At 50.7% G+C, this 24007-nt stretch overlaps 1 protein-coding gene across 9 annotated transcripts in view; it reads left to right on the top strand.

Annotated features, from left to right (window-relative positions):
* Positions 1 to 24007, top strand: part of CLEC16A (C-type lectin domain containing 16A) — a 241052-nt gene that overhangs the window by 102261 nt on the left and 114784 nt on the right. For all 9 annotated transcript variants that reach the window (XM_088832968.1, XM_055409497.2, XM_055409495.2 and 6 more), the window contains 5 exons: positions 222 to 331; positions 1109 to 1153; positions 5724 to 5774; positions 9299 to 9427; positions 17839 to 17959. In XM_088832968.1, the coding sequence (XP_088689094.1) occupies positions 222 to 331; positions 1109 to 1153; positions 5724 to 5774; positions 9299 to 9427; positions 17839 to 17959 (456 nt within the window). The remainder of the gene's footprint in view (positions 1 to 221; positions 332 to 1108; positions 1154 to 5723; positions 5775 to 9298; positions 9428 to 17838; positions 17960 to 24007) is intronic.

Raw genomic sequence — 24007 nt, 5'->3', positions numbered from 1 at the left:
CCCCCATAAGAGGGCTTGGGGAGCGTGTGGTACAGACAGTTTTGATGGGAACTCGCAACTGTAGTTGATTGGGAAAGGGATTATTAGCACGTGGGGGTTCCCTCTGTGCCCCCACAGGATGTCTGGGGGGGCCTGTCGGCTGACCTGCTGATCTCCAAGTCGGGGAGGCAGGAGACTGCACGTCAGGGTGTGGGCATGGCTGATCCGAGTGTGCCCTGCAGATGGCAAGATCCGCTTGGCGACGCTGGAGCTGAGCTGTCTGCTCCTCAAGCAGCAAGTCGTGGCCAGCACGGGCTGCATCATCAAGGACGTGCACCTGGCCTGCCTAGAGGTGAGGCCCGTCCCTGCCGCGCCAGGCCCACAGTGGGGGAGGCCGCCGGGAAACCCCTGCACCGGTCCCGGCCGTGCGAGGCACCAGCAGGAGGGAGACGGGGGCGGCCCTGCCCACCCCCTGCCCACTTGTCCCCACGGACCTGCCCTTCCACTGAGACGGCCCCGAGCAGCCCCCTTAACTAGCGAACTTTAGTAGTTTCTCTTGTGTGTTTGGCTCTGTATTTGTCTCCAGGATTTTTTTCTTTTTATGTTTTGAAAGTTGTATTCATGTACAGACACATGTTTATTCATTTATGGTTTATCGTGCTATACTGTTTACACTCACGTTTTAAATAGCGTTTGTTGTTTTCCCTCTTTATTTTTCATGTTTGTTTTAGAAAGTTTAGAAGAGTACAGAGGGGTAAAAAGTAACAATAGTTGATGCTTGGTGTGTGTCTTTCCAGCTACACATATACCCTCACACACACGTTCACAAGTGAATTTTTCTGTTGATAAGAGCGGAGTCATCATGGCCATATTTTATTAATAGAACCCATTTCTCTCATGGAACTGTGCCTCAACAGCTCTCCAAGTCATCAGGTTGAATCGTTTGTCCTTCACCCAGTTTTATTTTGAGCTCCTTCTCCACCACCCCCATGAAGAACCACTTTATGGATTAAGATTATTAGCCCAGTGTCTGTCTTCTATAGGCTCAGATTTTAGAATCCGTGGCCTGCCCCAACTCACTCACCTCCATGAGACCTGCCCCCTCACTCCTTCCCTCTTCTTTTAACAGGGAGCCCGAGAAGAAAGCGTCCACCTGGTGCGGCATTTCTATAAGGTAAATTGCCGGAGCTCGGGGGACAGCAGTGTGTCGCAGAAACAGGACTGTCGTGCCTTCAGTCCTTTCTTACACCCTCTGGGTTCTGAGTAAAAATGTACCATGCTGTCTGCTCCACCACAGTGGTCTCTGCGCTATTCTGCTCATGCTGTCTTGTCAGCACAACTTTTGAGGACTCACCCCTAGTGTGGGATTGTTTATTTATCAGTTATTTATGAGTTTTTTCATTGGTGACTTTTCATGTAAACCATCAATTATATACCACTCATACGACTAAATTATACATAGGAACTTTTGTGTTCCTGAATTGTATGTGCTTACCATGACAACTCACTCCAGTATTCTTGCCTGGAGAATCCCATGGACAGAAGAGCCTGGCAGGCCATGGGGTCCATGGGGTCACAAAGAGTTGGACACAACTGAAGTGACTTAGCATGCATGCATGCACAGGTATAAAATTACTGAATTACATATGAATTTATAAACTGTATGCATGTGTATTGTTTATGTATATGTACAGGCAGACCTCAGAGATACTTTGGATTTGATTCCAAACCACCGCAAAGCAGCAACTACCACAGTAGAGTCAAGCAGATGTTTTGATTTCCCATTGCTAATCAAAGTTACGCTTACACTGTACTGTGATCTGCTAAGTGAGCAATAGCATGGTGTCTAAAACAATGTGTTTCTGCTGTTCAGTCGCTCATTCGTGTCTGACTGTGACCCCATGGACTGCAGCACACCAGGCTCCCCTGTCCTTCACTGTCTCCTGGAGTTTGCTCAGATTCACGTCCATTGAGTCAGTGATGCCATCCAACCATCTCATCCTCTGTCGCCCCCTTCTCCTCCTACCCTCAATGTTTCCCACCGTCAGGGTCTTTTCCAATGAGTCGGCTCTTCGCATGAGGAGGCCAAAGTATTGGAGCTTCAGCATCAGTCCTTCCACTGAAACTTCAGGGTTGATTTCCTTTGGGATTGTACATACCTTAATTAAAAATATTTTATTGTTAGGACTTCCTCAATGGTCCAGTGTTTCAGTTCAGTTCAGTCGCTCAGTCGTGTCCGACTCTTTGCGACCCCTTGAACCACAGCACACCAGGCCTCCCTGTCCATCACCAACTCCCAGAGTTCACTCAAACTCATGTCCATCGAGTCGGTGATGCCATCCAGCCATCTCATTCTCTGTTGTCCCCTTCTCCTCCCGCCCCCAATCCCTCCCAGCATCAGAGTCTTTTCCAGTGAGTCAACTCGTCGCATGAGGTGACTAAAGTATTGGAGTTTCAGCTTTAGCATCAGTCCTTCCAATGAACACCCAGGATTGATCTCCTTTAGAATGGACTGGTTGGATCTCCTTGCAGTCCAAGGGACTCTCAAGAGCCTTCTCCAGCACCACAGTTCAAAAGCATCAATTCTTTGGTGATCAGCTTTCTTCACAGTCCAACTCTCACATCCATACATGACCACTGGAAAAACCATACGCTTGACTAGACGGACCTTGGTTGGCAAAGTAATGTCTGTGCTTTTTAATATACTATCTAGGTTGGTCATAACTTTCCTTCCAAGGAGTAAGTGTCTTTTAATTTCATGGCTGCAATCAACACCCGCAGTGATTTTGGAGCCCAAAAAAATAAAGTCTGACACTGTTTCCACTGTTTCCCCATCTATTTCCCATGAAGTGATGGGACCAGATGCCATGATCTTCATTTTCTGAATGTTGAGCTTCAAGCCAAACTTTTCACTCTCCTCTTTCACTTTCATCAAGAGGACTTTGAGTTCCTCTTCACTTTCTGCTATAAGGGTGGTATCATCTGCATATCTGAGGTTATTGATATTTCTCCTGGCAATCTTGATTCCAGCTGGTGCTTCTTCCAGCCCAGCGTTCCTCATGATGTACTCTGCATATAAGTTAAATAAGCAGGGTGACAATACTTTCCAATGAAGAGGACGAGTATTTGATTCCTGGTTGGGGAACTAAGATCGATCCCACGTACCATGGGACAACTCAGCCTGCATGCCTCAACCAAGGAAAGCTCAAGCTGCAGCAGAGACCTAGCACTACCTTAGAAAAGAAAACTTTATTGCTGAAACATACTAATTATCATTTGACGACTAGCATTTGCCACAGACCTTCAATTTGTTTAGAAAAAATGCAGTATCTTTGAAACACTAATTTAAGTTCAGTTCAGTCACTCAATCATGTCCGACTCTTTGCGACCCCATGGACTGCAGCACGCGAGGCTTCCCTGTCCATCACCAGCTCCCGGAGCTTGCTCAAATTCATGTCCATCGAGTCGGTGATGCCATCCAACCATCTTATTCTCTGTTGTCCCCTTCTCCTCCTGCCTTCAAACTTTCCCAGCATCAGGGTCTTTTCCAGTGAGTCAGTTCTTCGCATCAGGTGGCCAAAGTATTGGAGTTTCAGCTTCAGTAAACCAAAGCTCAATAAAATGAAGTGTGCCTATGTGCTGAGAAACCTCACACAGGCTCTAAATATTTCTCATGAATTTAGTGAGAATTGATAAAGGGCCCCCATGACCTTCAGTATCTGGAAAATGTGTAGGTTCAGTTTCCAGGGGATTCAGTTTAAGATACCTCCTTGTGATGACTTTGTTACCCTCTTTTCTTAAGGGTAAGGTAGACTTAGGCAGGGCTCATCGTTTGTCAGTAGTGGGTTCATCCATATGTCAGACGGCTCTAGTAGTTTTCTGATATTTTGGCCTTCACATCAGCTCTTTCTGGATCCAGTGAGTGGTGGTTTTCCCTCGTAATCTGACTGATGAAGAGATCCTCCCAGGAGGAGGAAAGGCATCAACACTACGGTTTTCTCGTTCACTTGCACTTTTGTTCATTGTACTCTCTTTAAACGGCTATTAACTGTATACATAGATACCCGGGAATCTTTTTCCTTGCAAGAAGCTTTTCAGCCACGGTCCATTACTGTCAGTGTTCGTTGAGATAAAACCAGGTCACATAATCTGTAAATGTCCCTTGTGGGGTTCAGATGACCCCCCCGAAGCTGCAGCACTCTGGATTTGCTCAGAAGAGGGTAGTACCATGGTGGGCCCCATGTTCCAGGGCAGAATCCCAGTCCCCCCAGACTGGCCTCAACCTTACTTGGGCTTGAAGTGAGGATATGAGTCCTCAGCACAGTCATCTTTGACGCTCCTTCCAGTGTAACTGCGCTTAGTCTGTCCCCCCACCCTCCCCACAAAAGCTTTTGGATTGCAAAAAGCAGGAAGATATATAGGTAGGCATCTTCCCAGAGGATTTTTATTTTTCACTGACAAAAGGAGGTCTGTATTTGAATCGCACCTCCCTTCTCCCAACCCAGGTTTTGCTCTTTTATCCTCTAAGGTTTGTACCCTTAGTATATCAGGAGCTTATCAATATTTTCAAGGATAATTTCTGTGGTTATTTTGTGGGTCTCATACCAAAGGGGCTTCCCTGGTGGCTTAGATCACCTGCCATGTAGGAGACTTGAGTTCGATCCCTGGGTCGAGAAGATCCCCTGGAGAAGGGAATGACTACCTACTCTAGTATTGTTGCTGGAGAATTCCATGGACAGAAGAGCCTAGCAGGCTACAGTCGATGGGGTCACAAAGAGTTGGACATGACTGAGCTACTAACGTTTTCACTTTCACACCAAACAAGAACTTTCAAGTTTGCCGATAGTTTTGATAACTGGAAAAACATATAAAGGACCTGTTGCTTTTCCCAGCCAAACTTTGTGTGTGTGTGTGTGTGTGTGTGTGTGTGTGTGTGTGTGAGAGAGAGAATCAGTACTGGGGGGGAGAGGGAGACTTAGGACACAGGCCAGACCAGAGCCAACAGCCCCATCCTCCCTGACTGCAGACTTGTCTAGGGTGATCATAATGACCATGTGCATTAACTCATATCATCTTCACATTGACCTGCACAGATGGGGCCAGTCATCCCATCTTGTAGTGAAACAGAGAGGCTGTGAGAGGAACAACTGAGATTGGCCCCTGGTCTATGAGTCTCAGAGCCGTTCCTCCCCACCATCCTGTTCTGGGAGGGCCCTCAGGACCACAGGCACTCTAAAACCCCCCAAAGCATGCCTCAGAAACAAATGGAACCAGCCACGTAATGTTAGCCTTAAGCGTATCTAATCATACTCTTCCTTCCAGACGTGCGGAGCTTCTGTCAGCTTTAACATGACAGCTCAACCCACACCCTTATTTTCTCCATCCATTCTCAGCGAACAGATCATGTTAAATACCTGAAACGTTAACCATTTTTGTATTTTAATTGTACATGAAGTGATTTTTGTTGTTGTGGTTGATTAACTGCCTCGACACTAGAAATCCATAATGACACATGCTTGGAGGAAAGGAGAAAACCGTTGAGGTGCAATATGATATTTGGGCTTTCGTTTGAGTGTGTGTGTGTGTGCATGTTCACGTGTGTATTTTACTTCCTGGTGGTTTACGAGAACTCGCTAATAAGAAACAGATGACCTAAAAGCCGCGAACTGGAGTTTATAATCCTTTGTTGTTTATGGAAAAAATATATATATACATAATCTTCTCTTTCCTTCCTTTCTTTTTAGGGAGAAGAAATCTTTTTGGACATGTTTGAAGATGAGTACAGGAGCATGACGGTAAGTGAGGGGCCAGAAGAACTCGTGGCCAAGCTTGTCCTGCCAAACTGAGAGAGAACTCATCTAATTTGGGGCTTTCTGTTCGAACAGCAGAGATGGGTGGGGAAGGGCATTGAAAACGGTGCCTTTTGATCCTCAGCAGTGAAATTTCAGATGACATTCACTCCACCTAAGTTGGACTGAGTCACAAGATGGGTTAGAAAGATTCACTTTGATAGGAATAGGTTTTTTTTAAAACTTTTGATTTTATATTGGATTATCGCCAGTTAAAAATGCTATGATAGTTTCCGGTGGACAGCAGAAAGACTCAACCAGACATATACATGTATCCACTCTCCTCCAAACTCCCCTCCCATCCAGGCTGCACATAACGTTGAGCAGAGTTCCCTGTGCTATACAGTAGGACTGTGTTGGTTATCCATTTCAAGTATAGCTGTGTTTACATGTCCATCCCAAGCTCCCTGACTATCCCTTCCCCCATCCTTCCCCGCTGGCAACCATCAGTTTGTTCCCTAAGTCTGTGAGTCTGTTTCTGTTTGTAGATAAGTTGATATGCATAGTTTTTGATTATGGACTTAGTTGTACATATGAAATCTCTTAATCTCTATGTCAACCTGATGTGAGTCACTGCTGCTATTATCCTACTTTTGCCAATAAGGAAACAAGAGGCAGAGAGGTTGGGGGAGGTGCCCACAGTTGCCTGGCCATCACCTCCCAGTGCCCTGCCCTGCCTGGCCCAGTACAATGCCACCTCCTTCTTCACCGTGCCATCAGAATGTTCCCTAGTGTGGCTCTTCTTGCACCTGCCATGCCAGCCCACGGTCTCCCTGTCTCCGTCCAACAGGCACGATCATGAGAAAAGATAGTTGCAGAAGATTGAAGCTTGCGCTGTTCTGATCATCCACCTCAGGGTCCCCAATACCTGCCCCTCAGTTAAGACTCAGTAACTCGGTGCTAAATGACTCTTCATGAACGTTTCTCACAAAGAGTGAAGTGATTCAGGACGTTTACAAATAAACCCAAGTGTTTAAAATGTCAACAAGAAAAAGACAGCGTGTGCTGTGTGGCTCCCTGGCCCGTCACTGGGCGTCTGAACAGCTGGGCTCTCACCACATCCTTGCTCGCAGCATGTCTGAGGCCTCCGGAGGCTTTTCAAGGAGAGAGTGTAAATTGGGATAACTCACTGACAGAAAAGTCCCAGCAGCGCCCAGGCTTCCTCTGAGTGCTCACGGGTGCCTCACACCTCTGATGGCCACACCCATCATCCCCTCCACCCCGGAAAGAGGGTCTCAGACTCCTGCTTTTGGGACCATGACGTGGAGTGGAGTGGAGTCAGCACCCAGCTGCCATCTTTGTTATGCCCGTGACGTTCCCTTCCACAACGTAACTTTCCAGAAGTTTGGCTTCTTGTAGAAACAAGTCTCGTGTGTCACTTGGCGATAGAGAAGGGCTTGGGCTCTGAAACCCCTGCTCCATTTCTGTTTTTGCTGCTTACTTATTGCAACCCCGGGCAGGTTGCTTACATTCTGAGCCTTGGCTTTTCCATCTGTAAAATGGGGCCCAAACCACATGGCTTTCCAGGCTGTGAAATACCTAGGGACTGCCCCCTGTAGAGGTTCAGAACCACAAATATTCAAATATTTGGTTCTTCTCCCTCCCACCAAGGGAGCTTCCTGCGTTTTGTTTGTTTGTCTCAATGACATCTATTGTACATCTTGCACAATGCCTGACACTCTAGGGAATTAAAGGCTGACATGTGCCCAAAGGCAGCCATTAACCCAGACTTTAGGAAAGCAGCCGCTAAGCTCAAAGAAGTGGGGCAGGCCCTTGGGTGCTGCTGACCCTTCACTGTTTCCCCTGCCACCCCTTGCTTCATGCAGAGGGGAAATGGGCAGGAGTCCTAGAGGGCGTTTGCTGGAAGGTGGTAGAGAGCGGAGGGGTGGAGCAGAGGGAGCCGTGAGGGAGCCGCAGGAAGGCTGTGTAGGAAGGCTGTGCCACGGGCGCCCTGGGCGGATGATAGGGCCCTGCCACCCCGCCCTGGGATAAAGGCATAAAGGATTTGGGATGGTGGACCTCAGGCCTTTGGAGGAAGGCTTCATGGGTCCCAAAGAAGAAGGCGGTGAGCTAAGGGACTCCCTGTTCTCCAGGTCTCTGGACTGCTGAGCCATCTCCACAGTCCTGCCCTGTTTAGTCAGCTTTATGTTACAGGAGGGGAGGAAGTGTGATATGACCGAAGACCACTTTCTAAAAAAGGGAGAGACGAAGAAGCTTATGATGCTTAAAGGAATAAAGTTAATCCCATAGAATATTGTGAAATGTCATTCCCTTATGATGCCCGGTGTCTGTCCAGCAACACACATACATTAAGCAATCGGTACTGATGCACTGGGGCTTCCCTGGTGGGTCAGGCAGACAGAATCCGCCTGCAGAGCAGGAGACACCAGTTAGATCCCTGGGTCGGGAAGATCTCCTGGGGAAGGGAATGGCAACCCACTCCAGTATTCTTGCCTGGGAAATCCCATGGACAGAGGAGTCTGGTGGGCTACAGTCCATGGGGCTGCAAAGAATCAGATATGATTGAGTGATTAACACTTTCATTTATGCAGCAAAGTTCCAGGAGGGGAGGTGATGTTAGCATGTGTCTTGGTAATCAGAGAAGGCTTCCTGGAAGCACCGCGGAAGGAGGCAGACACCTCTGCCCCTGGCTGGCCCGGTGGTTGTGGGCATGCGCCCTCCGTCTGAACTCAGCAGTCCCTTCTGTAGTATAGAACAGCCACACAGTAGGAGGTGAGCCCTGCAGGGGCCTGGTGTGTAGTAGGTGCTTAGTAAGTGACTTGGTTCTGTTCCCCCAGGTAGGAAATTCAGGGAAGAGGAGGGGAGTGGGAATGCTGGATCTGTGTGGGTCATAGCCACATTGCGGGTCATAGTGGGTCTGGAGCCAGGCCTGGGTCCATGTCTTGGTTCTGCCAGCAGCCAGCCATGTGGGCCCGCAGCTGCTCCTCAGCTTCCCGGAGCCAAGTTCGGAAGCTTCCCTGCTGGACAGGAGATGACACGCAGAGCCTTTAGCGCCCCGCCTGCCCGCACTCAGAACTCCCTAAACAGAAGCTGTGCCACTTCACCTGCTGCTCATAGCTAGAAGTGCCAGGGCAGGAGGTGGGGGGCAGTCAGGCCCCGCACCGCGGGCAAACTACCCTAAAGGGACCGCCACGAAGGGGCAGGCCTCCTTCCTGAGGCCTGTCTCCCTGCTAAGGGGAGGGGAACTTGGGGGTGAGAGAGCAGAGCTATTCACAGCAGGGCAGCATCTTCTCCAAGGTGTCTGAGCTGTCACTGCACATGGGTGAAAATCTGCAACTTAGAAAACAAAAAGGCACATCTCTCCCATCTGGCTGCCTCAAGGCTTCACCTCAGGCTGCGTCAGGGCTGATGCACCCTTGAATACAAGCAGATGGAGGTGAGAGGCCCGTGTCACCTGCCCCAGCCCCTTCCTCCCTTCAGCAAGCCTCCCTCCACCGTCTGTCTTCCAGATGAAGCCCATGAACGTGGAATATCTCATGATGGACGCCTCCATCCTGCTGCCTCCGACAGGCACGCCGCTGACCGGCATCGACTTTGTGAAGCGACTGCCGTGTGGTGACGTGGAAAAGACCCGGCGGGTGAGTGGGCATTGTCCTTGGCCTCTATCCCGGGCAGCCGTTCACCGGGAAGCACCCCCAGGACAGGAGAGGGAGGGTCTCTGACCATATCCAGACCCACTTTCCAGCTCACCCTCAGAGAGCCAGACGGCAACCCCCACCCCCGTGCTCCGCCCCCGCCACAAGGGCCTAGCTCTTCCCCGAGCACTGCCTTTTGCCTGGGCGTTTGCTTTTAATTTTGGCTGTGCCGGGTCCCTGTGGCAGCCCGGGGGCTTCTCTCTGGTTGTGTCTAGAAGATTCAGATATTGCGCTGCACGGGCCGAGTTGCTCTGCGGCGTGTGGGATCTTAGTTCCCTGACCAGGGATCAAACCCACGTCCCCTGCAGTGGAAGGCAGATTCTTAACCACTGGACCACCAGGGAAGTCCCTGCCGTTTGTTACAGCAGAGACTGAAAGCTGTTGGTGGCAGGCAGGCTGCCTTCACTGAGCAAAGCCAGCCCAGCCCCAGAGCTCTGAGAGACGAAGCGGGGCCGGCTCCTTTGAAGGAGTGTGGTGATGCAGAGCAGGTGAGGCTGCTGCAGAATCAGCCCCGAGAGGCTGGGACCCCTGGAGATGGCGTGGCGTTAAGGTATCTGAGGGATCTTGGGGACAAGACACACGCAAATGCTGTTGTGATTATTTTTGGGCCTGCGGGAGAGGTGTGTTAAGAGGTTAGTTCTCAGAACCCAGCTGCCATGTGTACTTCCGTCATCAGCACTTTTTTCATGCAGCTGTCTTGCAGGGCTATTCAGGGTACTTTATCTCCCTGGTCAGATCACAGTTTCTTTCTTAGAAAGCACCATGACCCTTTCCTAGAAAATCATTCCCTGGAGACGTGGAGGTGTGGATCAGTTAGAGGAATCCATTGCCCTCATTGCTTCTGTTATCAGGCCAAGCCTTCCTCTGAGATAATCCAGGTGTACCCAGAGTGGAGGAAGTATTGTGACCTTTTTGAGAGGCGGGATTGACTCACTGGACCCGCCTCAGACAAGAGGATTTCGTGGCCTTCTTGCTTCCAGTTTGCCTTGAAAGTCTGGCAGGGCGAGGCTGGGGCACAGAGGAAGTTAGACCCATGTCTGAAGTCAGTCTGCATTCCTTGCTGTCTGCCCAGACCCACCGCCCTCTCCGCAGGGCCCACTCTTTCTCTGAGCCTGTGACGCCTGCCTCCCTCGTGCTCCCAGACAGGTGTGTGGGCCCCATGGCTGGGCACATGATTGTTTGTGGGCGGCAGTGTTTGCACTGGACATCCTTGGTGTTGGCTTTTACGGGGGGATTGGTTCTGACAAATGGGTGTCACATCTGTACTCCTTATGGAGTGGGTACGGTACACTCACCCTTGACCTTTGGTTGGTCTTGGAGATGCTCCCCAGCAGGATAACGGCAAAGCCACATGCCCAGTCCAGCTCTTATGTCTCCGGGTCAGAGAGGACCCAGTCCCGGTTCTCTTTGGTCCCTGAACTAGAAAGTCCAGAAGGCTGTGAATGCGGAGATCTGCTGCTCCGGGTCACATCCTGCCTTCCTTTTGGTCCACAGTCCGTCAGATTTTCTTAGTTTATATGAGCACACAGCCTTTGTGATAAAGTGGATCATTCATATCAGTTCTTCTTAAGAATTTTCTCACATATTTCTACAACCACCCTAGGAGGTTGGCACTAGTATTACCCCATCTTACAGAGGAGTAAACTGAGGCACGAAGAGGTTGAGTGATTTGCTCAGGGTCTCCCAGCTGATGAGTCGTAGAGCCAGGATTCAACCCAGGCGGTGTGGCCATTCCGACCCCCTGCCTCCCACTGCTGCCTTTGTTGTACTTATTAGTCCTACTCGGTGCTGGACACCAGGAAACACAGCCCCAGTCCTCAAGGACAAGACTTAAAAGGGCAAGGATGGGAAAAACAGCCCCAAACCGTGCATGCTAAGTCCCTTCAGGCGTGTCTGACTCTGCGACACTGTGGACTGTAGCCCGCCAGGTTCCTCTGTCCATGGGATTCTCCAGGCAAGGATACTGGAGTGGGTTGCCATACCCTCCTTCAGGGGATCTTCCCGATCCAGGGATCCAACCCACATCTTTTGTGTCTCTTGATTTGGCAGGCAGGTTCCTTACCACTAGCGCCACCTGGGAAGCCCACACACATCCATCTGTTCCGTTCCGTTCCGTCGCTCAGTCGTGTCCCACTCTTTGCGACCCCGTAGACTATAGCCTAACCAGGCTTCTCCGTCCATGGAATTCTCCAGGCAAGAATACTGGAGTGGGTTACCGTTTCCTTCTCCAGGGGATCTTCCCGACCCAGGAATCGAACCCGGGTCTCCCGCGTTGGAGGCAGACGCTTTAACCTCTGAGCCACCAGGGAAGCCCACACACATCCATGGGCCAGGGCTATTTCTCCAGGAGCACAAGGTCCCTAATTGTACCTGGGGAGGGAGGCAAGCAGCCCAGAGAACTGCTCCTTGAGCCGGGCCTGTGGGAGAAAGGCTGGGCGCTGCAGCGGTGGGGGCAGTGGGGGTGCACAGAGGCCCAGAGAGTCGTGGACTGTGTCTGGAGCCCCCATGGGGCCAGCTGTGTGGGAAGTGGTGGCGCTGGAGGCCTTGCCAGGGGAAGGTCTCAGAGCCCTGGGAGCACAGCGAAGGCCTCAAACTGGTTGGCTGGTCCCTTGCATCTTGTCCTCCTGGCCTGGGACGGATGCTGCTGGTCTACAGGAGGAATTCCAGGCTGAGGCCTACAGGAGAGGGTGGGGCTGCTTGGCCGTGGCTGTTCCTGCTCCTTCTGAGCCACTGTCCCCTCACCCAGCCAGCAGCCAGCGCCGCCTGCCCTGCCAGGGTCCTCAGGAGGACTCTGCAAAAGGCAGAAGCACAAAGGTCAGTGGTGGTGCCTGAGGGTGGGGGTCTTCCTCCCTCATCCTCAAGATCCCAGGACTCTGCTGCCCCCCTCCCTTGCCCCAGATGGGCTGCAGGGCTCAAACTGCCAACGGAAGCACCAGAGCCCCTGGGGTCTCTCATGCGACCTTTGTCTGTCTGATGAGTTTATAAAGGCAGCTCTCAAGTCTGGTGTCCCTGGGTTTAGAGCCAGGATGAAGGTGGCAGGATGAGATAAGAGGGCTGGCCACCGCAGTGCAGAGCCATGGGCCCCAGAGGTTTCCCTCTGATTTCCCGGATCCACTTTTGAAGGGGAATTTTGACCTCTCACCTCAGCCCAGCCCCTGATGCCAGGCAGCTGTCTGGAGTCCTCCTGCAGCTTAGCTCCTCGGCCCATTTCAGACATCAGAACACAGCGGTGCGCTCTGAATGTGAGCTAGAGGAAGTGTATGGTTTAGCAAGCTATTGAAGGCTTATGTGGTTTGTTTCAAGTCCTTTGCTCGTATCCAGAGAACATTCCATTTCGTCCTGTTGGATTCAGAGGTTTTCCTTCTTTTTTTTTCCTGCCAAGTGTAGGCATTTCTAACTTTTAGGAGGCTGATGCTTTTCAGAAATACCACCCTTTATTTTCCTTAAGGACTTGTCAGAGAAGTTCACACCACCCTTAATGGTGAACCATTCCTTTGTATGTTCATCAAAGAGCCACTGGACTCCTGCTGTGTGCCAAGTGCTGTCCCGAGGGTGCAGGAGTGAGCGTAAAGGCGGCCCGCCCCTGGGCGTTCCCGGGCCTGGAGAGAGGCAAAGCTTATGGTCAGGGGCGATACCAAGCTGCCAGGGCCTCTGAAGGACAGAGGGAGCTCTGCATTTGACTGAGTGACCAGGAGAAGCTGCCTGGCAGAGGTGACGTCTGAGCAGAGACCTGGGGAGTGAGGAGGAGCCATCCAGGCAAAGACATGGAGGAGACCCTTTCCAGACAGAGGGAGCAGTGAGTGCAAAGGCCCCGAGATGAGGAAGAGTAAAGCGTGTCTGAGGTGTGGGGTGACCGGAGTGAAGCGAGTGACAGACAGGAGAGGAGGGCCGGGCCCTGCAAGCTGCAGGGAAGCATCTGGCAGTGAAGTCATGTTTTCCCCCTTGCCTTTTGCAAATTACACTGTTTATTCTTTCATTCGACATATCTGTCGAGCCTTTTCTAGGCACTGGGCAAGAAGCAAGAATAGAAAGTAAATAATGCAAAATAAGACCAAAATAGCAAGAGTGCCACTGAGTGATTGCGGCTGAGAAGGGAATTCATGTTGACATGTGGTCACGGGGACTCCTGGGGTCTGACGAGAACGTGCAGGTGGGACCCGGGCTTGAGCTGAACCCACCCCACGTGGAGGGGCAGCGAGAGAAGTTAAGAAGGAGCACAGGTGCACAAGTCTCACCAGCTGAGGTAGACTCCCACCTCTAGCTGTGTGACCCTGAGCAAGTTACTTAGCGTCTCTGAGTCCCAGGTTCCTGTGTGCTGCTTCTCAGCTCCTGCCGAGAGCAGGTGGGAGAGAGCAGCGGCGAGGTGCTGAAGAGTGACGGAGCTTTCTAGCCTCTTAAGTGGGAAAGAGATCGAGTCTTTTAACACTCAAAACCTGCTGATGCTTAACACTAGAGAAAAGAGTTGGGGAGAGGACTCTGATGAGTACCAGAATCTGAATTTAAGCCACTAGCCGTCGTTATGGAGCAACCATGGAAGCCATTATGAAATCAAGATATTTGCATGAAGTGTTCTTTGTCCCTCCAGTTCTGTGTCCCTGTTCCCTCATAAAACCGCAAGCAGTTTTTGTGTTTATCACTATTGACCTTGAGGAAATAGGATATTTTGCTTTTACTCTCTGGATGTGTATTGTGCATTAAAGAAAATACAATAACATCTCACAGAGTTTCAAAAGTAGGGTGAAAGAATTTCCGGCGATTTCATCACCCTAAACAAACAGCATAGACTTTGTGTGTCTCCTCCCAGCTTTGTCTGCAGACACGTCTTTTCATGGTTGCAGGGGGCAGGGGCTGTAGACTTGCTTTCATCCTCGCTGCCTTTCTCTTTCCATTGTGAGCAAGAAGTTTTTCATACTGTGATACAGTGTTAGTAAGTCTTCATTTCTTACTCCTGCATAAACGTTTACCTGGTGACTTTTGCCATAATTTCCTTAGGCGTTTTCCTGCTGGTGGACATTTTGGTTGCTCCCAGTATTACATTATTTTCAGCTAAATTGTAATAAGCAGCTTGACAAATACAGTGTTTCCTTTCTTTTGGCTTATTTCTTTAGGATAAGTTCCCAGAGGTGGAATTTCTGGTTCAAAGGGTATGAACAACTTTTTTTTTTTTTTGGTGACTCTGTCGGTGTTGCCAAGTTGCTTTCCCAAAGGACTGTGCCTACTCTAAAGTGCTTCAGCACTCTTTTAAGAATAACTGCCTTCCACGGCCTTGGTGGGCTCCTGGCCTGAGTGACTGTCACTTGAACTCATTAGCTTGCATGTGCAGCCAAGGTGGCTGGGGAGAGGGCTCAGGCTGAGTGTTTGTTCCAGGACCAGCCCTGGGGCTCAGGGTGGTCTTTGTACTATCTCCTTGCATCTTCGAGGTGGCCCCATGATCTGGAGTGGTGGGGACCCCCTTTCCAGAGCTCCAGCCCAGGCCTGGGGAATCACATGATTCAGGTTGGCCTAAGGTCTGTCTGACCTGGAAGCCATCTGCTGCCCCACTCGTGGGGCTCTCCTTGCTCCCCACGGCATGGAAGCAAACTGGAAAGGTCTCTTCTTTATAGTTAAGCTTGTCTACGGCCATACCACCCAGAACATGCCCGATTCTCTTGATATTTAAATTTGGTCAGCTGACACCACTTTCCAAATCTAATCCATTCTTCTTGAGTCAATCTTCCTGTGGAAGCATCTGAAAGAATAAGAATACTCTTTTCCTTTTCAGTAATACATTTCAATTTGCACATTAATTGAGCAAAGTCAAGAAAAACACTCAATAAAAGCCTGGGTCCTAATCCTTCAGTCTGTTGAAGGCAAACACATGTGGTTGGAAGGACACAGTCTTTGGAGTCAGTTAATTAGGTGAATCACCTTGGGCTGTCTGCCTGATGTCTCTGGACTTCAGTTTCCTGTCTGTAAAATGGGAACCACTGAGGGTGGTTGAAAGGCTGGAACGGGTGACACAGTGCAACCCCTACCCCTGGCAGGCCGGGGGTACGCAGAGAGAGTGGTGGTTGTTTAGGGAGACAGTGAGTTGATCCGATGACCTTTAATCCCGGTATCTCACCTTTCTCTTGCGGATTCTCAGAGTTGTGGGGCTGGTCATCATGGCCCGGCAAACCGTGTAGACGCCAATGGGAGCCCCACTTTCACCCTGGTGGAGTACTTGGCCCTGTGGGAATCTGCCCTCACATTCATGAGCCCAGCCTTCTCACACTGCGTTTGTAGAGAGACATTTGCTGATTATTACAGATGTTTTTATGAAGACTGCTCTTCAAAACTTTCAGAACAGGAAATTCCCTGGTAGTCCGTCCAATGGTTAAGGCTCCAAGCTTGCAATGCAGCGGGCAGGGGTTCGATCTCTGGTCATAAAACTAAGATCCCACATGCCACATGGCATGGCCAAAAAATAAAACAACAGAAACATGCAAACAAATAAAAATGTTTAGAACAATTGAATAATACACTTCTGCCCCCGCAACCACCATCTTTATCATATGAAAGTTTATGTTTCTCAAGGCAATGGCAGGCCACTCCAGTACTCTTGCCTAGAAAATCCCATGGACGGAGGAGCCTGGTAGGCTGCAGTCCATGGGGTCGCTACAAGTCAGACATGACTGAGCGACTTCACTTTGACTTTTCACTTTCACACATTGGAGGAAATGGCAACCCACTCCGGTGTTCTTGCCTGGAGAATCCCAGGGACAGGGGAGCCTGGTGGGCTGCCCTCTATGGGGTCACACAGAGTCAGACACGACTGAAGTGACTTAGCAGCAGCAGCAGTGCTTCTGGTTGACTGAGGAATACCTGATGCCAGAATAGGTCCAGGAAACAGGACTGTTCATCCAGTTTTCTGCATCGGGACGTTAAGTAATTGGCCCAAGATCTCCTGGCAGCTCTGGACCAAGTCAAGGTTAGGGTTCAGAGGTGTCCACAGGCATCCTCGTTGCCTGGGTCAGCAAAAGTCAGTGCAAGGCTGGCTCTTGGCGGGCAGTCATCTGTTCCCTCCGCCCCTTGTCTTGGGAGGCACCTTGTCATATGATAGACAACCTCCCATCTCAGTGCACAGGCCTACAGCCTGAGAACTGGCAACAAGGGGACCCGAAAGCGAGCTGTATGGCTCACCAGTGGCTACAGTAGTTTGTCCCCATGGCCTCCTCGTGCTGAGCGGTGGAGTGGCAGGAGTGAGGCGTGGCCGCCCCTTTATGGACCCCGTGCTGCCTGCTGCCCCCGCACTATCATCTCAGAGACTCCCCACAGCCCCACGCAGTGGAGACTCCCACCCCCATCTCACACAGGAGGAAACTGATGCTCTTGGGGCCAGGGGCCTTGCCTAGCACAGTGGAGCTAGGAGTCGAGCGCAGACCTTCCATACCTGACTTGGGGCTGTTTCCCTCAATCAGGGCAAGTGGCCTGGAGGCCGCAGGCCCCGTGGCTGCCGCTCCACTTCCTGGCCTCTGGTTGGTGGGCAAGTCAGCCCAACCTGGGACTCACAGGGAGTTACCTCCAGGGCAGACTGACCACTGGACAGAGGCTGCACAAGCTTCCCAGGCTTCCAGCCTGGGGTTTGGCTTTGTTCCCGCTCCCTGGAAAACACCCACTCACCCTGGGGTCCACCAAGACTCTTCGTTGATGGGCCGGGAACCCTGTGCTGATGGGGCCCCACTCCGTCCCCACCTCTCTCCCCAGCTGAGACCTGAGGGCTCCCGGGACACTGACGTCACCGCACACCTGCCAGGTGCCAGGTCCTCTGCCCTGAGCGGGGCACAGCCCCTGTTGGAGGGCCACGGGGCCAGAGCTCTAGGTGAAGAGCTGTGGGGTCTGGCGGGCTCTGAGCCCCACCCGCATCTTACCTTCTGTCTCTCCTGCCCCCACCACATTCAGTCGGTGGGACCCTGAAACCCTCATGGTTTGGATTTTCAGATTCTGGGCTGGTTTAGTTAGAAAAGACCTGGTTCTGGCCCTCCCTAGGTGTGAGCTTGGGCCAGATCACATGGCCTCCGTGGGTCTCAGAGCCTCGACTGCCGAGCGGAGCCGCCATGAGGGTCACGTGACCCTAGAGGGAGGGTCCTGGCAAATGACAGGTGCTCAGCGAGGTAGAGTGGCCCCAACCCGAGCCTGTGGGTGATGGCACACAGGCTGCCTCCATGACTTTTTTTATTTTAAATCTTGGCTCTGAAAGCACCAGAACCACAGTGCTGAAAGAGGTGAGCTTTGTCTTGCTCGTTTTAAATCCAGAGTCATTGTGTGATTTCTCCATATGGAGCTTCTCACCAAAATGACTTCACTCTTCTCTGCTCTCTGAACTGTTGGTCCAGGCCATCCGGGTGTTCTTCATGCTCCGTTCCCTGTCCCTGCAACTGCGAGGGGAGCCTGAGACCCAGCTGCCACTGACGCGGGAGGAAGACCTGATCAAAACGGATGACGTCCTCGACCTGAGTGAGTTGGTCATCTTGAGTCACGGTGGCGGGGGTGGGAGGACACCGCCAGGCTGGCTCACGCATCACTGGGAGGCTCGTGAGCGACCTGCATGTCGTACTGGGGTTGATCTATCACCGTGAACTTACAGAGCGCGCATGTCACACTAAACTTTTGCAAAGGGGGCCCTAGATTCTGGACACTTGAAGTCTGTCTGTGGGCCCTGCTCTCTGGAGCCCAGGGGGAGCTGTGCAGGTGTTTTGCTGAAATATCTGTGCATGGTGACTGGGGTCTCAAGCAAGGGTGGACACAGCTCTGGGATCCCTGCCCTCAATATAGTCAGCAGCACCAGGAGGTTGGTTGCGTGTGTTAAAGGTGGTCTGTATGATTTTAATGACTGAAGGATCCTGGCTACTTAAAAAAAGGAAAGTTTTCAAAAACACAAGCCACCAACTTTTAGGTAAAGATGAAGGCTTTGGAGGCCCAAGAACCATGTGCTTAGCCTGAAAGCCTGAGCATCCAGCCAGTGCCTCAGCACTCTCCTCTTCAGTGTGAGACTGAGATTTAAAGGAGACAGAGAATATAAAGCCTGGTTGTGTTCCTATAACCCTTCTCCCATTCATATAACTCCCTTTTTCCTCTTACTTGCTGTAACATTGTGATATATTAGGACTCTTTGATTATGAGAGATAGAAAGGCCAACTTAAACTAACTTAAGGAGAAAGAAAGGCAGATTCACTGATATCAGTGTAAAAAGCTAGATCTCCTTTCAGGCATGGCTTGATCTAGATACTCAAGCAATGTCATCAGGAAACTGCCACCTTCCTTCTCTCAGCTTTTCTTTCCTCTGTTCTGGCTCATCCTCCAGAGAGCTCTCACCAAATAGTGACAAGATGGCCATCAGCACCTCTAAGATCTGCTGAACTGGCTAAGCAGCCCTGACAAAAACAGAGCTGCTCTTTCCCTATAACTTTTATAGAAGTCCAGGGCAATGCTCTCATTGGCCCAGCTTGAGTCACATGACCGTTCCTGACCCAGTCAGTGATCAGCAGAATGTGATTCACTGATTGGTTAGCTCAAGATCACGTGCTCAGCTGTGATGCTGGGAAGGTGGGATCTGCTCCTTTTGAACCCCATCACCTGGGGGTGAGGAAGGAGGGGGCCCCCAAAGAAACTTGAAAAGAAGAGCTGGGAGCTGGAGAGGCAGAAAATGTAGGTGGATGATGAGCGAGAGCCCTTGTTTTAAACCAGCTTTATTGAAATAACATCTTGCATCCAGTAAAGTTCACTGAGTTTTAGTGTACAGTGGAATGAGTCTTGACAAAACTATTCAGTAGTGTGACCTGCAGTTAATGATGCCGACCAAGGAGGGTTTGTATCTATTGAGCCAGAGGCCCCTGCCCAGCTCTGTATTCTCTCAAGCAAGTGATTGAAACCACCACGACTTCTTTCACTTCCTTGCCTGGAAAATGGGGGTGATCTTCATTATGTTACGGGGCCGTTTTGAGACTTGAGTGAACTATGAGTCTAGTGCCTCACATGTAACTGTGCTCGGGAAAATGGAGTCAGTATCGCCCGATAATCACATCCAGTGATGCTGACAAAGAGCAGACTGCCTGACGTGCAGAAGGTTCTCCGTGAATGATTGTTATGGGTTTTGCCTGGTTGTCTGACTCCTTTGTTTTGCCTCCTTTTTGTTTATGGTCCTTTATTTCTTCTCTCTCTGAAGAGCAAGGAAACTACGTCCCCTCTGTGCTCTATACCCATCTTCTGTGGCCGTTTCCTCCTTGAAATATGGTCACAGGGATTTCTGGAAAGGTTTAAATTGATGGCATCGGCTGGAGAGACCCATAAACCCATCTTTCTCTGATTGGATTCAAGGAAAGAGAGAAAAACAGTTTGCTTTAACGGGACCTCTCCATCAGGGCAGCAAGAATGTTTGCATCCGTGAAATGGAATTAAATTTTATGCTGGGAATTCACATACCCTGCCTCCTCCCACTAGGAATGCCCTGCTGAAACAAAGGTTAAAAGTATTTCACTTATCAATTTTAATTGATTAGATTGCTAGTTGAGATCACTTAACTGAGCCTTTTTGGGTAGTTGGCCATTAAGAAAGTAATGGCTGTCTGTCTTTACCCAGCGTGATTGCAAATTATGTCTTTGCTAAAGAGGGTGCCGTCCAGAAAATACTATGAATTATGGATTTTATGAGCATATGGTATGAGAGTAAGATATGCATGTGTTGACTTTTTGGGTGTGTGATTATTCTAAAATGCCAGAGCTTCTCACTTTCCATTGGGGAAAAATTAGCAATGCTTTGCACTTCACCAAATGCCTTCTGTATATACTAAAGGTAGGAAGCATCCTAGTATAGGTGAGGGCATTCAGATTTGCTAAAGTTTAGAGGCTGGGCTTGCTTCTTAGGAGGTCATGCTTTGTCTCCCTGAAGCTGACTCAGGGAGGAGTGTTTGGGATTGGTCAACTGCTTAAATGGATTTAAAGGAATGCATCAGGAAGAGTTGACTTTAAGTGTATTTACTAGAAACCACAGGATCAGAGCATGCAGAAGCTTAGTCTCATACATCCACTGACCAACAGCGCCAGGTGTGGCAGGTGAGCTCTGCCAAGGTAGCTTCTGACGAAGAGCATCAAAGAGGCCGTCACCCCTTTGGGAAAAAATGAACTGTACTGAAAACCTGTTTTGTTTTCACTGGAGAGGAGAGCGGCATGGGGCAGAGGCCACGGACTGGCAGCCCTGAGGGAAGGGGGGAGGGAGGGGTGGAGAAACAGAAGGGCAGTGGGGAGGGGACTAGAGTGGACTTGACTAGATAAAAGAGACTAGATTTTAGAGGAAATAAAACTGTGAGTCTCTATGCATCCAGCCTTCAGCTTCAATAGTTCTTATCCTTTTGTGGAGCCTCATTTCCTCAGCCCGCCATTTCTATTTTTAACCACCACCCCCCGCCCCCAGTGTATTAAAGCAAATGGGACTGCATCTATAAATACTCCTCTCTAACAGATAAGGACTGGGCTTCTCTTCTTGATTGAACTGGTTGCCACCATTGCTGAAGGGGAGCTTCCTGGCCCCCGCACTGCTCTGGGTGGAGCTGGAGATGCGACCTGGGCTCCTCTGTGTTCTGCCAGCCTGGCCCCATTGACACTTGAGTTTGCAGCCCCTGCTGTAGTTGGAAATAAGCAGCTTTGTGACCTCGCTCAAGGTTTTACTGCTCGCCAGGCTCAGTGGCCTTGCCGTAAAGATGGTCCTGAATGACTTTGCCAGGAGGGCTGTTGAAGGTCAAACGAGATCACATTCATGAAGCCTGCGGTGCCTGGCCTGGCACATAGTAGGCCCTCGGTGAATGAGAGCCGGTGAGTAACCGGCACAGAACTCATACCGCGGGGCACCCTGGCCTGGCATTTTCTGCTTCGACAACATTTTGGGGAGTGCCTCCCAAAATATTTAAACCAGTTCATCACTTATGGGATGGCATCATTTTGAGGGGAGGGGAGGGGTAAGAAAGATGGCTCTGGGTAAGAAAGACCACCACTTCCTGGGGGTCCAGTGGTTAAGACTTTGACCTTCCAATGCAGAGAGTACAGGTTCGATCCCTGTTTGGGTAGTTAAGATCCCACATGCCTTGTAGCCAAAAAACCAGAAATCACAAAACAGAAATAATATTGTAATAAATTCAATAAAGACTTTAAAAAAAAAAGACTGTGGGAACAGATGAAGGGCCCTGTACTGCGTCTAGGCCCCTAGGCGAGCACTCCTGCACAGTCACCACTGGGCCAACTGACCGAGAGCCCAGCGGTGCCCTGAAGACAAGCAGAGGAGGACCAGGTTCCTGCCTGTCCGCCTGCGACCAGATAACATGGGCAGTGACAGCAGGGGAAATTCCTCCGTCATTTGGACACCCTCAGGAGATGCCAGCCATCTTCAGGAAATGTCCATAGGGGCATTTCATAGTTGTAGCCATGCCATGTACAGCACCCACCTCATCTTGTATTCTGATTTTTAAAATGCATTCAGTGAAACCCGTCCATTAATTCAGCTCCTTATTGAGCACCTGCTGTGTGCCAGGCACAATGCTGAGATCTGGGATGTGATAGTGAAGTAATAAAGCCAGACTGGGCCTCTGCTCTGTGGTGCTTCCAGCTGGGGGCAGGGAAGGGACCACAGACAGGTAAGGGAGTAAAAGCCAACTGCACAATCGCGGGTTGATGGAGGTGGCGCTGTAGAGATGATGAACGGGGTCCAGGGCTAGATAACACTCAGAGAAAAGGCCTCAGAGGCTGCTGAGAGAAGCCTCTCTGGAGAGGCATGTGCCAGGGGAGCCAGAATTTTCCATAAGAAAATGCAGAGATGAGGCCCACCAGTTTGGGAAGGGAGAGGTGGAAGGTGAGAAGGGGCTTGGTGTGTTGCAGGCGGGTGTGGCCGGCAGGTGAGGAGCAGGGAGAGAGGAGCTGAGATGAACAAGGTCTCAACCCCAGTGCTGGGGGAGGTCAGCGAAGGGCGTCCGTGCAGACAGCTGCCCTGATTGTGCGCTTCTGGGACAGGAGCTGCCAGGCCACACAGTGCCCGCACAGGCCCATGAGCCGTGTCCAGGGGCTGGAAAGGCCACGTAGCCTTGTGGCTCTGAGCCTAGGCTTGGGAGCCAGGCTGTGCTGGGAGAAATCCTGGCTCGGCCCCTTGCCACCTGCCAGCGTGTGTCCTTCAGTGAGTAATGTAATCTCTTGGTGCTTCAGTTTCCTCGTGTGTAAATGGGAGTTGCTGGGAGGAGGCAGTGAGTTAATACATGTGACGTGCCTGGAACAATGCCTAGCACAACTTCAGGGAGGCCAGTTAGGAGGTTGCAGCACTGGCCCCGGAGCCAGTGACAGTGGGGAACAGGGCATGGGGATGCAGCCCACACATCTCCCAGTTGGCAGCAGGCTGCTCCATCTTGGGGGCAAAAAACTGAGGCTCTTTCTTGACTCCCCTCTTCCTCGCAAACTCAGCATCCCACTGGTCCCCACACCTAGGCAGTTCCCGCCAGATCTGTCTGGCCATCTCTCCCAGCTCCACTCCGTAGCGCCCAGCTCGCCCTGCCATCGTCTTTCAGCTGCACTGTTGCAGAAACCTCAGCCAGTCCCCAGCGTCTGCCTCACCCCGCATGGTTTATTCTTGACACAGTGTCCAGTGTCATCCTCTTAAAGCATAAGTTAGACCCCGTCCTCCTCAAAGTGGCCTCCATCCCGCTCTGACCGGGAGGAGAGATATTTACGGGGGCCCATGAGGCTGGGCGTCACCCAGTACCCCAGCTCTCTCTGTGTCCTTGCTGTGCTTTAGACACACCAGGCATTTTCCTACCACGGGCCTCTGCTCTGGCTGTGCCCCCCCCCACCTGCAGACCACTCATACCCCCAGAACAAGCACATCTGTGGGCACTTACAGGGCCCACGACTCCCATGTGGCATCCATACTTCCAGTTCTCCATCTGCCTTTGAGCCCTGGACCAAGCCCCTCCTCTTTGTCATCCTTTGTTGGTTAATGAATGGGAATGTAATATATTCCCGTTTCCCCAGTTTTAAGACTTTCTGTGCTTCATCCCAGCACCCTTGCAGGCAAGAGGTTTTAGACAAGGTGGACATCTCCAGCAGTGCTCATCTAAATGCCTAAAGAGTCGTTTCCAGCAAGAGTACTGTGAAGCTCCCTAAGCAAGTTATGTGGTTGGATTGTAAGTCCATGAAAATGTGAGCTCATTGATTTGCTTCTCTCACAAGGCCAGGGCTAGTTTTGAGACCTGTCCCTTCTGGAAAACCCTCTGTGTTGCTGTGTTATGCTGATGGCCCAGTCTTCATCATGTGCCCCATCTTGGCACAAATGAGAAAAGAGCATAAATAATAGAGACTATGAAAAACAAACCCAGAATGCGGGTTCTACAAGATGCTCGATTTGAACTTTTCATAAATGGGAGAAGTGTCGGGCAAAACCGAACAGAGCAGTGAGAGCCAGGGACCAGTTCTAGATTTTAGATTATCAAAACGGAAGAGACCTGACAGCTGCCCCCTGAGATTGGATCCTGGA

Source organism: Moschus berezovskii, chromosome 27 (assembly GCF_049115385.1).
Source record: "Moschus berezovskii isolate FMDL1 chromosome 27, NW_MosBer_1.0, whole genome shotgun sequence".
Classification (NCBI taxonomy): domain Eukaryota; kingdom Metazoa; phylum Chordata; class Mammalia; order Artiodactyla; family Moschidae; genus Moschus; species Moschus berezovskii.
This window is presented reverse-complemented; position numbering and strand designations above follow the sequence as displayed.